The sequence below is a fragment of the Electrona antarctica genome (assembly GCF_951216825.1).
Source record: "Electrona antarctica genome assembly, chromosome: 14".
Classification (NCBI taxonomy): domain Eukaryota; kingdom Metazoa; phylum Chordata; class Actinopteri; order Myctophiformes; family Myctophidae; genus Electrona; species Electrona antarctica.
Window position 1 is genome coordinate 18,075,324 of NC_136795.1, and position 16,192 is coordinate 18,091,515.

Genomic DNA, 16,192 nt, shown 5'->3' on the forward strand with positions numbered 1-16,192 from the left:
AACTTTCAATCAGGTTCATCTGCTCTCTCAAGTCTTTCTCTCCTTCAGATGTCACGGTCTTAGCCCTCGGTACGTAGAGAAGACTGCTTCTGAAGCTGTCGTTTTTCATTCTCATTTGTGGCTTTATCTTTTCCTCCATATCCATGATCTTATGCTGTGCAGATATGAGCTTTCCATTCAAAGCCTCCTTTTCTTCAAGCAGTTTGTTCATCTTTTTTCTGTCCTCTTGCACGGTCTCCTCCAGTCTCCGGTTCCACACTTCTTCAAGCAAATCCATCTTCTCTTTCCAGGCTTTCTCTCTCTCAGACATAAACTTCTCTACGCATTCTTGCTCATGGAAGATTCTTTCTCGCAGTGCAGTGTGTGCCTGTGCTTTATATCTTTTCTCTTCCAGCAAGCGCTCTTGGATGAACATCAGTTCGTTTTCATAATTCTGGACCCTGGTCCTTAACCACTCATTCTCCTGACTCTTCCTGTTTAACATGGGTTCCATTCCCTGGAGAATGGAGGCTTGGCTGTGATCCTTTTTGCTGAGTTTGTTGTTCTCCACTCTCAGGCTGTTCTTCTCAGCCTCTAATTGCGTTACTGTCAGAAATACCTGTCTCAGACCTGTGCTTAACTGCTCCATATCTGAGAACTTCTGCTGGTCAACGACATGCTTGAGCCTGTTGACTAACTCTTCCTCCGACTCGGCTTCAGACGTGTCTTTCACTCTCCTGCCAAAGACACCCTTTCTAGCACTTTTGCTGAGGCGCTCCTCCAAAGCATACCTCTCTTTAGCCCAAAGAATTTCTTTGTTGGTCCAAATAGCCACTTGGTCTTTCCATTCATTGTTGATGCGGCTCAGCTTTCGTTGGAGATCGGAATTATGGATTTGGAGATCGTTCAACTGTTCCTCCAAGACCTCACGCTTGCTCCTATCTTCATGCATATGCATTGTCAAAGTAAGTACATTATACTCACAAGCGCCAACACAGATATTTATACAAGTACATTTGTACGTCATCATAGCTGCCCACTGATTGGACAGAGTATGTTGACATCATCACGATTGCTATTGTAACAGGGATGAGGGGAGTGAGATATTGTAAGTAAATCCAAGCCTTTTATAGAGTTATATAAGCTAGAGGGCGGCCCCCGCTGTTCTTGTGGTACCTCTACGTCATCTCTCTTGCTCGTGCATGTATTTTGCCCACCTGCAGTTCTAGCTTTGACCAGTAGGGCCGAAGACTTCAAAGTTGGCCTGTCATTCTGGGGGCGTGAAGCCTAAGGACGTGCTGTGATTGGCCAGTGTGCTTGTGCAAGGACACGCTGTGATTGGTCAGTAGCCACTTTGAGTGGCAGTGTGGGAAAAAACGCTCTCGCCAGAACATTATTTACTATTCTCTGCCTATCGGGTCACAACTCGAACGGCCCTGAGTCGGCTCAATCGAACATCGCAACGTTTGGCACAGCAACTCGCTCACTTTAGCTTGCTCGGTGATTCCTCATGTGGCTCAAGTTTGCTTGAGACGGCGGGCGTCCGTCGTGGTCAGAAACTATACTTTAGGCAAGAGGCACTTCCGTGTTGGCCACAGAAGCAGGGTGTGGTTATAAGCACAACCGCTATAGACATTCAAATGTCGCGAATAAATAGAATCACTCATAAAGTAATCTAAAATACTGGTTCTCAATGTTGGGTTCAGAACAAATGGAAATGGAACCATAAGGGACCATTTGTAGATTCCAAGTGAAAAACTGAGTTTTTTGAGGGGTGCTAGCCCCTCATATGCCCAGCTTTGAGTGTTTGTGTGGATGAACACAAACATTGGCTGATGATTGGCTGATCACCCCATAGCGATGATTTCATTGGCTGAGGAAAGTACCAAGTCCAATCCGGCTAATCATTTAGGACTTTTCTGTCCTCACTTTTTATGCTCAATACGCACATTGCTCAGCCAATCATATCATCACTATCGGGTGCTCAGCCAATCAAATCATCGCTACACACAAACACACAAAGCTTGGCATAGGAGGGCCCTCAAAAATCCTGGCATATCCGAACAAGCCAAGAATAAACCAATGGAGTTTATCCAGGCACTGCTTCCGAAACACTCTCATAGGCCTATAACAAACCGTCATATAGGAAAAACTGAATCCATTACTTATGGGTCTAAAATCAACCTCAGTAAAGTCCAATGACCAGTAAAGTAAAGTCAGTAAAGTCCAAAGTAAGGTAAGGTAAGTATAAGGTAACCTACACGATTTGGGTTGTACTTGGGATAACAAACTTGCCAAAAAAAGGTGATTATGAAAGTCAACCAAAAAACAAGATTTTTGAGCAGGATCAGTGGAACAGTGACCCGATATGGGGGGCATACGTTAGTCCGACATACAAATAGTCCGACATACATGGCCGGTTAAGACTAACCCATGGCTATGACATGCGTTGTCACTTAAGCCACATACATGGCTGTTTAAGACTAACTCGTGGATCCGACATGTGTTGCCGCCGGTTAAGACTTGGGCATCCGCGTGTGGTTAGGGTTAGATTAGGGTTTGGGGTAGGGTGTCGGACTATTGCATGTTGGACTGTTTTCTAGAGTTAGCCCATGGGCACCATAATGTGGAATAAACTACCAAAACTAAAAGAATGGCTGACCTCGAAATAGTGAGCATATAGTTTAACTCCTTGAACCCATTGTATTAAGCCTACCCTCCTCTTCCCCCACCACTCCTTTCTCTGTAAATATACTACTGCGTTGTCTACCAATATGCAAGTGTTTGTTGTATAATTGTATTGTATTACTGATGAATTGAGTACATCGGACCACAGTCTTTTCGTGTTATCCTTTTAGCATAACCTTTGACTGTACTACTTATACTGTTAACAAACATGCTAATAAAGTATTCAATCAATCAACAAATAGTTTGATTGAATACTTTATTAACAGGTATGTTCCAATCATCTGTGATTATCGACCAGGTGCCAGATCACGGAAATGCAGCTGGTGTCTCCCTGTGTATTGGAGGAGACGGGCCAACACAACAGTGGAGGTTAACAACTACTGTACAAAGAGTACAGTAGAAATGATGAGCTGACAATGACTGACAATGACTAAATGGAAAATAACAATAACAAAAACTCCAACTAAAAAACAAACAAAAAACACTAGTGTGAGTCAGCTTCATGCAGATTGCAGCCTCTCATATGCTCCATCATGGACATCCGGCACGATTCCCACCTGCCGTGCGTGTCTGCTGTTGCAGCTGCAATCTGCCTTTACGATTTATATTTTAGACATTTCAGGAATATTTGTGTATCTGGTCTGTCTGTCTGTCTGCCTGGTTGGCTGGGGCTCCAGCATGATGTTCACGACCATGATGGAGGATTTAAGCCATTCTGCCACCAATCTGAAACCTTTCCTTCCTCTGTCTAGGATTCACTTATTTTTCTTTATTTCGCAGGGCCTGTGCATATATAAACATTACTGTAAAATATACAGACGTAGCCTGTGGCTATTCATCTGACGTTTCTGGTCAGGTATGAAGCGGGTAGCCTAAAATCAGCCAACTAAAACCTATTACAAATCTCCAAATACAGCAAGCAACCCAGCACAAATAGGAATTTGTCAATTCTTTCTTTCCAAATTCTTTCCATCTCCAAACACATTTCCAGACTCTTAGGGCTATCGCAGGGTGCATGTCTGCTTTTAATTCCAATTTCAGATACATGGCCTAGACTTTCTATCCTTATCCCTGGTGAGGCTGAGGTCTATTCTGGTATTTGAGGTCTTTTATCTCCATGAACTTCTCCAATTCTCTATCAGGTTCATCTGCTCTCAAGTATTCTCTCTTCCTCAGAATCCATCCCTCTTGCTCCTCGATTGGAAGAGAATGTCTGTCTTAAACTTTTTCTTCATGTCTGTGTTGTAAGCTTTCCAGGCAAAGCCTCCTTTCTTCAAGCAGTGTGCTTATCTTCTGTCTGTCTCTCCTTTTCCACTCTAGTCTCTTGTTACTAACATTCACAGGTCAGGCTTTCTCTCTGACACAAACAGCCCTGTGCTTTCTGACTCACGGCAGATTCTCCTCTCTCTCAGGGTGGTGTTTGTCTTCTCTTCAAACAGCCTTTCTTGGAGGAATGCAATCCTTGTTGGTAAGTTTGGCATTTCTTCTCTCTGAGCATTCTTCTCAGACTCTACGTGTGCTGCTATCAGACAGACCATGTCTCAGGTCTATGCAGTTGATCATATATGTCTGAGACAAGGTCTGCTGTGCAATTCATTTATTTGGGTAACTGCCCTCTTCCTCTGCCTCCAGGGGTACAGTGCTAGTAGTAATTTTGATCCCCACCACTAGACATTCTTTTTAGCATTTTCTGTTAATGCGCTCCTCCAAAGAATTCCTCTCTTTGGCCCAAATAATGTATTTGTTGGTCCAAACAGTCTCATACTCTCTCCAGTTTTTTTCATCTTTCTCATTCTAGGGATTGTTAATTTCTCCGTTTATTTCTGTAAAATATGCTGGATTTAGACCGTAGGTATAAAGCTGGCAGCCAAAAATCAGCCAAATCTTATACTCCAAATACTCCAAACAACACGCCGAGCAAACCAACACAAATAGCAATGGCAGTCGATTCTTTCCATCTCACCAACCATGTTTTCATGACACGACTCTTTACCTTCTCCCATAACGTCAACTTCGGACTTTCCTCCTGCATGGCCCAACTAACTAAACTACACTCTACAGTGCAGACAGAATTTATATCTAAAAACTCAATGTGTACGTCACAACTGCATGTTGACCACATTCATTTATCAGTAATTTGACGACGTCATAGTTGCTATGGTAGCAGATATAAGTGTGTGCGATAGGCTGGAAGGGCCCTGACAGTTGACAATGCAACTATGCTGGCCTACTCTTTCTTAACAGATGTGGCAAGCTGATTTAGCAACAAGCTCACAAGCTGAGCTTGTAGATCTACTATTTTTGCAATTTGTTTTTTGGGGGACCTATAATGACATCTGACATGCCCAAACTAGGGATGGTTGGATGCCAGGTTGAGAGTAGCTAATAAATGTATCGTGCAGTCTAGAAAACGCATATCTTAACATGTGTGTCTGTCATGTGTCATGTATGGGCGGGCATGGATTGAACCATTCACAGGCCAGGGCCAGCCAGCCTCTGGGGATGAACAAATATTTCTTCCTATAGACTATAGGGCATAGCAGTGAGTGCGGTCTTCTGGTTCCACTGAAAAATGGTGGTGGGAATTGTAGGCCCTATCTAATGAACAGGAGGATGATGTCATCTGTGATATGGTTTTGCGGAGTTCGTCTTCATCAATTGCGCAGAATGACATTAGGCTCCCCCTGGAGAGATCTACCCTGGCACCATTAGCTGCAGTTGGAGGGTTTGTGCTAGCAGCACCATTCACAATACCAGCTAATATCAAAAAAGCATGCAAACTCATTTCACTTAGCTTTAGAAGCAGGGTAGAGAATAGGTAGGCATTTTTCTTGTTCTCATTAATAATGCCAGAGAAATATGCCTGCTTTGCCAGACGCAATAAGGCTTTGTTATAGGCGACTGTTGACTTTTTAAGAATCTCTAGGTGGATAGTGTCTCTACGACATTTCTTTCTTCAGTGAACATATGCTCATTTATCCATTGACCACAAGTCAATACAAAAACTGTTACTGTGACTCACGACACCATGATAAAGCATTACACTTAATACAACAGGGTCCACCATTTAGGGCATAGGGCCTACTGTACAATGTATATGAATACAAATTACACTCGTGTGAATTAAGTGAGGGGCGCCCACTCTCCCATTGTGGCTGCCACACAATTGCAGATTCGCTGCCACTATTCATGGTGTCGTCCACAGTTGTTGTTGTGGCACAGTAACAGTTTTTGTATTGAATTGTGCTTTAGTTTGAAATGTATACCACTGTGAAATACAATTTCCAATCAATCAATCAATCAATCAATCAATCAATCACTCAAACGTTACATTCATGTCACAAGATGTATTTTAATATATTGGCCACATCTCACACATCATCATTTAGTGCCCTAAACAAACATTAACATTATTAAAAGTCAATAGACAGACATGGCTGGAAAATGTTTTTTTTTCCAATTTCAAAAGTCATGCATTAGAGGGGCCACTTAATTGGCCCAGAGATCTTGTCTAACTTCTGAAATACTGGGGCGAAAAAACAAGAAAAACATATATATATAGTATAGCCTACATTAGCAGTAATCTCTCGTCACCAGACTTTCTAGTGACATTGGCAAATGTGGCAGCCAGCCCCACACACCCTGTGCTGTGTATGCACATTTCTGTTTGTAGCCAACGTGTCCAAAATGAAATCACACCAACGGTGACCAACCACAGCAAGCCGCCTTTGAGTAATGCAGAACCACGGGATAAAAAGAATACCCTATGGACTTTATGCCCATTCCAGACCAGAGCCATAGAGTAAGACACTCTGTTGCGACATTGAGGGGCAGAAAACAGCCCGGTCACGTGGTTCATCGACTCCGATCATGCACATTCCGTAAACTTCCGGTTGTCCCTGAAGTAGAAGAGCCTGGCCCAAGGGGGCAGGCAGACTTTCCAACGTTGAAGCTCTGGGTCCTAGTGGTAGGAGGAGGGACTACAGGCGGACCCGTGGATTCATGACCGGGAAACCCCGTGCAGCTGGGCTTTAACGTTGAGCGCTCGGTTGCCCTACGTCACTCAGGACCTCAAAGTTGAGGTCCGGGGAGGGACTTCCGGCAGTCTTCCGGGTGCTTCAAAACGCCACTGAGCAACTTCCACTGACATGAATAGCTGGGGGGGCGGAGCTTCGCGCCAGTTCAGTCTCTATTATATATATACTCTATGGCTTCGCGCCAGTTCAGTCTATGAAGTGAACGGAGTTGTCGTCTTACTCTATGGCTCTGGCTGCTGTGTCTGGCCATTTCTATTTAGGGGTTAAAAAGTACCCTATTCATCAGTGGATCGTTGGACATCATGGCTGCGGAGTGCGAGTGAGTTGTTGACACTGACAGCGTGTGAAATCATTGAAATCAAGATTCTCTGTTAATTTCTGAATGACACATCTCGGCCATTTGTTGTACAGCTTTACACAAACGGTGGCTATGTTGTTTTGAGCAAATCATATTGATCTTGCTTTAGTTTGTGTGTGTAGCAACAGCAGGACTCAGCTAAGCTAGCGACTGCTAACACCGATAGCTGATGTGTGTGATTCTTTTCTGATCTAAAGGGTTTCATATTGTGACTGTGAGCTGGTTGTATAAAGGCTGTTTTCGGTAACTAGTCTAGGACACCAGTGCACTAATCAGGCTGGCTGCTTTTATGTAAAAACTGGCCTTGCATCATAACTACATAACAAGTACGTTGTCACTGACTTGGAGGCCACTCTGACGCCTGCACTCATCAATGACGTCATTAATTCAATTCAATTCAAAGGGCTTTATTGGCATGAGAAAACATACGTTTACATTGCCAAAGCACAATACAACAATACAGCAATACAATCAAAACTATGTACATTTGAAAGTCAGAATCTTCAATAGATCAATTTCTATGTACCAAGATCACTGGATGCAGGTATAGTGCAGGAATATACATAATGATTAGTCTTTAGGGTGTGTTCCGTTTGATATCATTAATGGCATCTCCATATTTGGACAAAAAGCGATGACAGACACAGATTCCGTGAATTTATTGTACGGTGATGCTGATGGATAAGTTGAATGAACACTGGGCACTTTTCTACTACTCCTCCGTATAGTGTGCTGGGTGAAATTGAGGTGCTCCAGTCCATCTACCTGGATGAACTGCATGTCACCAGGACAGGTGACGGGTGAGAAACTGCTTTTTGTACCGTAAACAAAGCCATAATTGAACTCCCAAGAGTGTACGTAAGGGGAACCAAATGAGCCTGTAACTTATGGGCCCGTTTGGTTCCTATTTGTAGTACACACGCTGAAGTTGATGGCTTTGGACGAAGGTTGTCGATAGTTTTAGGCCCCATTTACACTGGCAGCCAAATCCAGCCTGAATCAGATCTGAGCCACATCCAGATTGGAATCTGATTTGTTTAAATGAGTCATGTGACATGTTGGACTCATTTAAACCAATCTGATTTCAATCTCGATGTGGCACAGATCTGATTCAGGCAGATTTGTCTGCCAGTGTAAATGGGGCCTTGATTCTGACATGTGTCCCCCCAATTAGTTTGTGGAATTATGTGTTCAATGCCCTTATTTCTCCATACAAATTCAAATTATAAAGTGCTTACCCTAAAGCCACGGCTGTCACCTGACCATACCAGACTTTTGTGTTCTGTAATATTAAATAATAAAGAGGTTGGTTTAATGTTTAGTTGTACAGTATGGATGTGAAAGCTGGTACCAGACGTGATGGAAACGAGGAAAGTCTTTGGCATTCAGGCACAGGCGGGATTAAAACGCTTATTTTAAACAATACGGAATATTACGGAACCTATGGTCAGGTAACATCCGTGGCTTTACGATAAGACCTTTAATCTGTACATGTATGTCAAACTATCAGAGTCTGAGATTCTGCATGCCAGAATTAATCAAATTTATCTCTTGACAGTCTTGGTATAAGGCTAGGAAGTTGAATGGTTTTAATCATAAGCTACTGTAGACTTAGTTTGGTCAGGTGTCAATGTGTGTGTGGGCCTGGTGACTTTCAATTACTTTAATTTCAATGTAATTGTATTGCAAAACGGTTATCTCAAGACAATACAATGGTATCAGTTTGTGTTGTGCTTCTCTCCAGGGGCTGGGAGGTGAGCCTGGTGCTGTATCCGTCTACGGCGGAGGACTCTGTCTCCCAGTTCGTCCGACTCACCCTGACTATGACCCTTGACCGGGAGGTAGGCTTATTCAGTATCTTATCCCATCTGCTGTTGGTCTCTAGTATCTCAGTTAAAGCTGCAAGCCAAATGCAAGCCAAATTTGAACTCTGTTCCCCCATGCGGGAGACCAAATTTCTACCTCTCTTCCGAAGGGGGAATCACTGCTTGGGGAAATATTGTGCATATGCACAGCTTCAAGCACTACTACTACACCTGTAGGTGTCCTACGCGACACAAGGGTCTAAATGTCTCAATGGAAGAGCAGGGAGACCACCTCCAACCACTGCATATGTGATAGTTATATATTGTAATTAATGTACTTGAACTACTACCCAGATTAAAATAAGATTTTATAATTCATTCAAATAAATTCCATATTGCAGCTTTAAAGAACCACTGGATACAACTAGGCCAACTACAGCCTTGTGCAAGTGGGTGTTACGGCTCCTGGGCAAAGCATTTATATCACTGCAGAACACAATAATTGAGACTTGGCAGTGATATGGTATTTTGGTGTTAAATTGTGCTGAGCAGGGAGAAAATGTAGCAGAGCCAAACGCCAAGATAAAATGTTATATGCACACGTGCATTCTCATTCTATAATAAATATTGGTTACATCTATTTGTGAGTTATCTGACTGAAATGGTTTTAAGGGTGCTCAATGCAAGGAGTAATATGTGTTTTTCTCTGTCCCTCTCACAGTACCCATTCTCCCCTCCAACCATCTCCATTCATAACCCCCGAGGACTTTCTGATGAGAAGCTCAACAGGTAAGGAGTTTGAATCCTTGTTGTTGGACCCATTTGTCTTGGTTCAAGCACTTGAACCCTATTTTTTTTTTTTTTTAAACAACGAAAATAAAATAGAAATGAAGTTTTTGATCAATTTCCAGAATACGCTTACTATATTGAATTTCAAACAGTCCAAATGATGTGTCTCTCTTTCTCTCTGCTCTCATCAAGTGTTAAGAGGTGTCTGCAAACCGAGGCAGAGGCCAGTCTTGGTTCACCAGTCTTATATCAGCTTATCGAGGTCTGTTATCTCTCCAGCATAATACTGATCTTCTTATAATACACAGTTGTGTACCATGTGTAGTAGTTTTGCTATCCAATTATTTGGTGCCTCATTTTAAAGCGGCACTCATGTCCTGTCGGATTTGAAGTTGACCTGAGTCCACCATGCAAATGCTACCCTGAGCCAATAGAGCGTCGCAGTCCCGCCCCCTACCCTGGACCAGGAAATGATTCTCCGTTCATTTTCCTCATAGACATTTCAGAAAGTATTTATTTAAAGACGTTTACGCCGCGGACAAAGCCAACTCGAGTCGTGACAAATCATGACAACAAACACCATTTTTTGGGCCAAACAAATAATTAGAAAGAAGAAAAAAACGGCAGGTTACAACACTGTTTTTGTTGTTTTTCTTCTTTGTAATTATTTGTTTGGTCCAAAATATTGTTTGTGTTGTCATGAGTTGTCACGACTCGAGTTGGCTTTGTCCGCGGCGTAACCGTCTTTAAATAAATACTTTATGAAATGTCTATGGGAAAAATGCATTGGGTTTCATTTCCTGGTCCATGGTAGGGGGCGGGACTGCGACGCTCTATAGAGTGCGCCTGTTTTAATTTTGACCTTCAGGCAGTACCACTTGTCAACCAGTAGTGGTCAGACCCTACAGAGGGATCTAGATTTAGATACGACTTGTATAGTTGTTAGTTGTATCGTATTAAAATACTCTAATAATAATGACCATGCAAATTGGTTACAATGACATTTTATTCAAGTTACATAGTGTAGCTTTAAACTTCTACTCCTCTGTCTCACTTTCCACCATCAGAAAGCCAAAGAGATGCTGACGGAGAGCAATATTCCCCATGGGAACTGTGTCATTTGCCTTTATGACTTTAAGGTTGGTTTTGCTGTCTTTTATGTTGCTGAAAATGTGTACAATTTGTGGACCCAAAGATTCCACGGCCGATAAATATGAATTCTTACAGCCGTTATACTAGAGGCCATTGTTTATCCAACATCCATTTGACCCTCTTTGTGTCACACTCTTGTGTACTTGACTGATGCTGGCCAGTGGCCACGGTCCCCTTTAAAATCACTGTCCAATTTTTATATGCTTAACAACCCTCTATCCCTCTCTTCAGGAGGATGAAGTATTCACCAAGACAAGCTGCTATCACTACTTTCACTCCCACTGCCTGGGCCGCTACGTTACACATTCTGAGAGGGAGCTGAGGGAGCGTGAAAGGGAACTGGAGGAGGACAAGACCAGGAAGGGGACAGAAGAGGAGGTCAGATGTCTTGTTCTGCACACTGACACAAATGCACCTGAGATGCAGTGTGTACTGTATATTGTCACTGGCACAAACCTTGTATACATAGATTCACCCTTACAATCTCACCCTTTTGTTTGTTTTGTATAGGAGCTGACTGTTGTGTGTCCGGTGTGCAGAGCGCCTCTGATGTATGATGTTGAACAGCTCCTGTCTTCCCCTGCTCCTTGTTTTCCTGAGGTAAAATCAACACATCCTGCATTTTACATTCAGCTCCAGTATAGCTATCGGCTAACAGCAGATAACACTTTTAGGTCCATCTATTCAAGGTTTTTAAAGTCAAGAGTTTTGACTGAGCATTAGAAGATTAAAAGTAGAATAAGCATAAAAGTTGTATGGACATGGGTAGATAATATATTTTTTGTATGCACCTGTGCTACTGTAACACTTGAATGTATGTTTGGTGTAATATATCATGATGAATAGCAATTTGTTAATTCTAGAGCTCAACTGGCAGCCCGCAGGCCAAATGCGGTCTGCAGGGCACCCCCTTGTGGACCCTGGGGGAAATAAATACTTTTTTAGACTTTACTGTGTGTGTGTCTGCAGTTGAATACCCCTGTTCTAGAGAATTGTATTTAAAGATGCCAACATGCATCATGCCAACACTGGACAGTTCAATTCAATTCTTGCACCATGACTTGTCTGGTGACTCTCTGGAGCACCTGAAGCCGTGAGTTATAAGAAAGGGTAATGAACCTGTTTGTGTAACCCAGATGCAAGGAGTGGAGATCGGGGCAGACTTCAGACGGAAGTGGCGTAAACTACAGGGCATTTTAGAACGACAGAAGGCCAAAGGAGGACTCATTGACCCTGAAGTGGAATCGAATCGTTTCTTCATACATATCAATGAGGTGAGCAACAATAAATGACCCTACAACAAAGTAGAGTAGCAAGTCTATTTTGCTCATGTGAAAATGTTTGTCAATGTCAACCTCTGCAGACACCTGCTGACGGTGAAAATATGAACCTGGATGTAGATGCCTCTACTACCCAATCGGTGCCCTTCACTTATCCTGTGTCATCTAATGAAGTTCGTGTCCAGGGGGAGCAGTTGCACACTGGCCAGTCATATCACAGAGGCTGGCCAGGTCACAGAAGGTTTATCCATTCAAAGTACACAAGAAGAGGAGGCAGGGGAAGGCCACAACATGGAAGAACTGCACCACCTTCAGAGCAGTTTGTCAAACTCAGCCTGTCTTCAGCCAGCACCAATTGCCAAGCTTCTGAATCCAGACTTCAGAAAGTAGAAAATGCAGAGAAAGTAGGAAATGTAGAGCTAAACCAAACCAAGATGACAGAGGATGAGTGCTCCACAGTCCAGAACGATAAAGAGCTTCTGGTTTCTGACAAACAGCCAATTTGCCAGCCAAATCTGGATGGACTGAAAACCGACTGCCCAAAGGATGTCGGGGAATCTGTTCATAGCCGAACACATCGAGAAAGGAGAAGAGGCCCTCGTGGATCTGGACAACAACCTAGCCGCTGGCAGGATAGGCATGTTAGAGGACCGGACCAATGGGATGCTCCAGAATCTGCTCACCATAACTGGGATGGACGTGGTCCAAGAAGCAGGGGAGGGGCCTATAATCCCTGTAACAGAGGAGGTGGGCCTCGACGGGGTCATGGGAGAGGATTCCACCAAAAAGTGGTAGAGAGAGAAGTGGGTAAGGAGGGGGTGCTATGACAAAGGGCCATGCGATGGCAAAAGAACAAATGTGTGTGTGCCTCCATTATCAACATGTATAACATAAAGCCCTGCACCAGAACTAAAGTCCTATATAGCATCTTACCATCCTTTGCATTGGTGTTGTCCTGGTCTTTGATATGCACATTCATGCAGGCTTATATCCGATGCAGATGGTTATTGTTGGTCTCTGTTGTGCTGCCATATGAATTGAAAGAGCAAAAAATTAAAGTAATCTTTCTCTGGGAGTTTCTGTGTTTTGTAAGATATCTGAAATGATGTGCAGGCATCTTATGTAGTATGTTTCTCCAGTCAACAATTATGTTACATACCGGGTGTATTTACTACCTGTATATACACACATACCAGGCCTGGCAAGCTAAATGTGAGTGAACGGTATATGCAAATCATAAGCGATTCTGGGGATTCAAAACGTCTGTCTGAGAAACTTTGCCTGAAATACTCATTAACAATTTGATGACAAGATTTGTCATTGTTTTATCTTACAAAAGGGCAGGAATTTCATGAAGGGCATGGCGGTCGTGCTCCTTCAATTTGGCCATATGTGCTTAGTTATTAATCCTGGGGCCATCGTCGCCTTGATGCAGCACCAGTGCAGTTGCGGATATCACAGTTTTCAGCCTATTTTCTGTCCTATGTTTTTTAGACACCTGTGACATGATCTGACATCAGTGTTTTGTTGAGATTCTGAATTCTTAACTCGCCATCTACAAACAAGCCCAGTGACTGATTAGTCCAAGGCTGAGCGTGTATAAACATTTGACTCAGGAGTTTGAATAAATATTGGTGATTTGAAATGTATTTACATGACTGTCATTGTTTTATTTGATGGCCTTAAGTTGCCCTGTTGTGCCTTCATATGTAGGCCTTCGACTTCGCACAGACCAGGTACAGACCAGGTTTTCAAACTTAAACATTAAAGCGAACAACACTCATCACTGACAAGCTTGATGTGGCCAACTACTTAAACATCTTCTTTACAAACATAGCAACAACGCTGGTTAACAATCTGCCCTCCCACTCTGGGCTCTTTGGTGTAGAGCACATTAAAACCTACAGAAACCTAGGTGTTTGTAAAGACGATTTCAAACTAGTTATGGTAACAACTGATGAGGTACTTAAGAAACTGAGTGCCCTCCAACCCCACAAGGCCACTGGCCATGACAATATTCCCTCCAAATTTCTCAGAGACTCAGCCATCTCTATAGCTCCAATCATCACCCACATAGTAAACCTCTCCATCAAATAGGGACAGGTCCCCCTAGATTTCAAACTGGCCAAAGTAACCCCCCTGCACAAGAAAGGGAGTAAATTATACCCTGGCAACTACCGCCCTATTTCTATTCTAAGCTCCATCCCGAAAGTGATGGAAAAAAATCTATGAACAGGTTGAAAAGTATCTTGCCACTAATAAATTATTGTACGAGTTCCAATCTGGCTTCAGAACATCCCACTCCACTGACACATGCCTTCTCTACTTGAGCGACCACATCAAACAAGAGGTGGATGCTGGCAAATACTGCGGCATGGTCATGCTGGACCTCCAAAAGGCTTTTGACACCGTGAACCACTCCATCCTGGTTAACAAGCTAAAAGCAATTGGTTTCGATAGCACTGTACACATCAGTGAGCTGGATGCAATCCTACCTGGAGGGGAGAGAACAGATGGTGGAAGTGAACGGAACACTGCCCCCCCCTCCCAGTGAGCTGTGGCGTTCCACAAGGAAGCATACTAGGGCCTCTACTGTTCCTAATATATGTAAACGACATGACTTCAGCTTGTGACTGCAACTTGTTCCTGTTCGCAGATGACTCGGCACTGCTGGTCTCGGACAGGGACAAACTGCAGGTTGAAAATGCCCTCAGCTCTGAACTCGGTAGAATCTGCACCTGGCTCGCTGATAACAAACTATCTTTACACCTGGGAAAAACTGAATCCATTCTCTTTGGATCTAATAGTAATCTCAGCAAGGCAAATGGCTTCTTGGTTAGAGTGGGTGACAATGTTATCACACGTAAAGATGAAATTACCTACCTAGGTTCCATCCTGGAGGCTAATCTTTCCGGTGATAAAATGGCCACCAACGTAATCAAAAAAGTCAACCAAAGAACAAGATTCCTTTACAGGATCTCCTCACTGGTCGACAAAAACACCTTGAAGACCTTAACAGGAGCCCTCGTACAAGGCTTCTTTGACTATGCATGCACCTCCTGGTACCACAGCACCTCAAAGGCCCTTAAAACTAGGCTCCAGACTTCCCAAAACAAACTGGTCAGGCTCCTACTTGGCCTCACCCCCCGAACCCACCTCACCCCTGCCCACTTTGACAGACTGGCATGGCTTAGGGTCGACGACAGAGTACAGCATCTTGCAATGGGTCTGGTCCACAAGATTCGATACTCCACCAAGATACCCATGTACCTGTCTAGATACTTCCTTAATGTTAACGAAGTCCACACCCACAACACCAGAGGGAGTGCAACGAACCGTGTACAACCCAGATTCGGCACAAACAAGGGACTAAATTATTTTCGCTCCTATGCCACCAAAATGTGGAACGCCCTACCAACAGTCATTAAGACATGCAAATCCCTTGACTCCTTCAAAACCGCTCTCAAAGGGCACCTACGGATGGCTGCAATTCGAAACTGGCCCCCGTAAAATCTGAATCCCCCCCCCTTTCCCCCTCACTGTATATGTTTCTTTTCCCTTTTTACCTCCATTATGATGAATTCCTGTTCTGTTCTTTGTCTATATAGAAGTGCCTATTTGTACGTCTCTAAATGTTTTGATGAATTGAACATGGTGGACCCTGTTGTAAACAAGTGTAATGCTTAATTGGGTCGTCCACTCACAGTTAACAGCCTTTGTATTGAGTTTGTGTTGAATTCCTGTTCTGTCTATAGAAGTGTCTATTTGTACGTCTCTAAATGTTTTGATGATTTGAACATGGTGGACCCTGTTGGAAACAAGTGTAATGCTTAATTGGGTCGTCCACTCACAGTTAACAGCCTTTGTATTGAGTTTGTGCTTGAAATGTACTGTAATTCTGCAAACTGTTAATAAATTCTTCAATCAATCAATCAATCAATGTGCTTGAAATGTACTGTAATTCTGCAAACTGTTAATAACATTTTCAATCAATCAAAGACTACAACAAGTGAAACGTGCGTGCACAGTCACACCCCCTGACCAGCCCCTGACCCCCACTCTAAACTCTATTATTATTAAAAAGCGGTCATGTGACAACAAACC

The 16,192-nt window shown here is 43.2% G+C and overlaps 1 protein-coding gene across 1 annotated transcript; it reads left to right on the forward strand.

Annotated features, from left to right (window-relative positions):
* The first annotated feature begins 6,847 nt into the window (after positions 1-6,847).
* On the forward strand, positions 6,848-13,163 carry rnf25 (ring finger protein 25). Its single transcript, XM_079521587.1, has 10 exons — positions 6,848-7,023; positions 7,791-7,862; positions 8,807-8,903; positions 9,589-9,656; positions 9,849-9,918; positions 10,724-10,795; positions 11,040-11,186; positions 11,319-11,408; positions 11,945-12,082; positions 12,172-13,163. Exons 1-10 carry the CDS (start codon positions 7,007-7,009, stop codon positions 12,913-12,915), a joined length of 1,515 nt encoding a protein of 504 aa, XP_079377713.1. The 5' UTR covers positions 6,848-7,006; the 3' UTR covers positions 12,916-13,163.
* Positions 13,164-16,192: the final 3,029 nt, after the last annotated feature.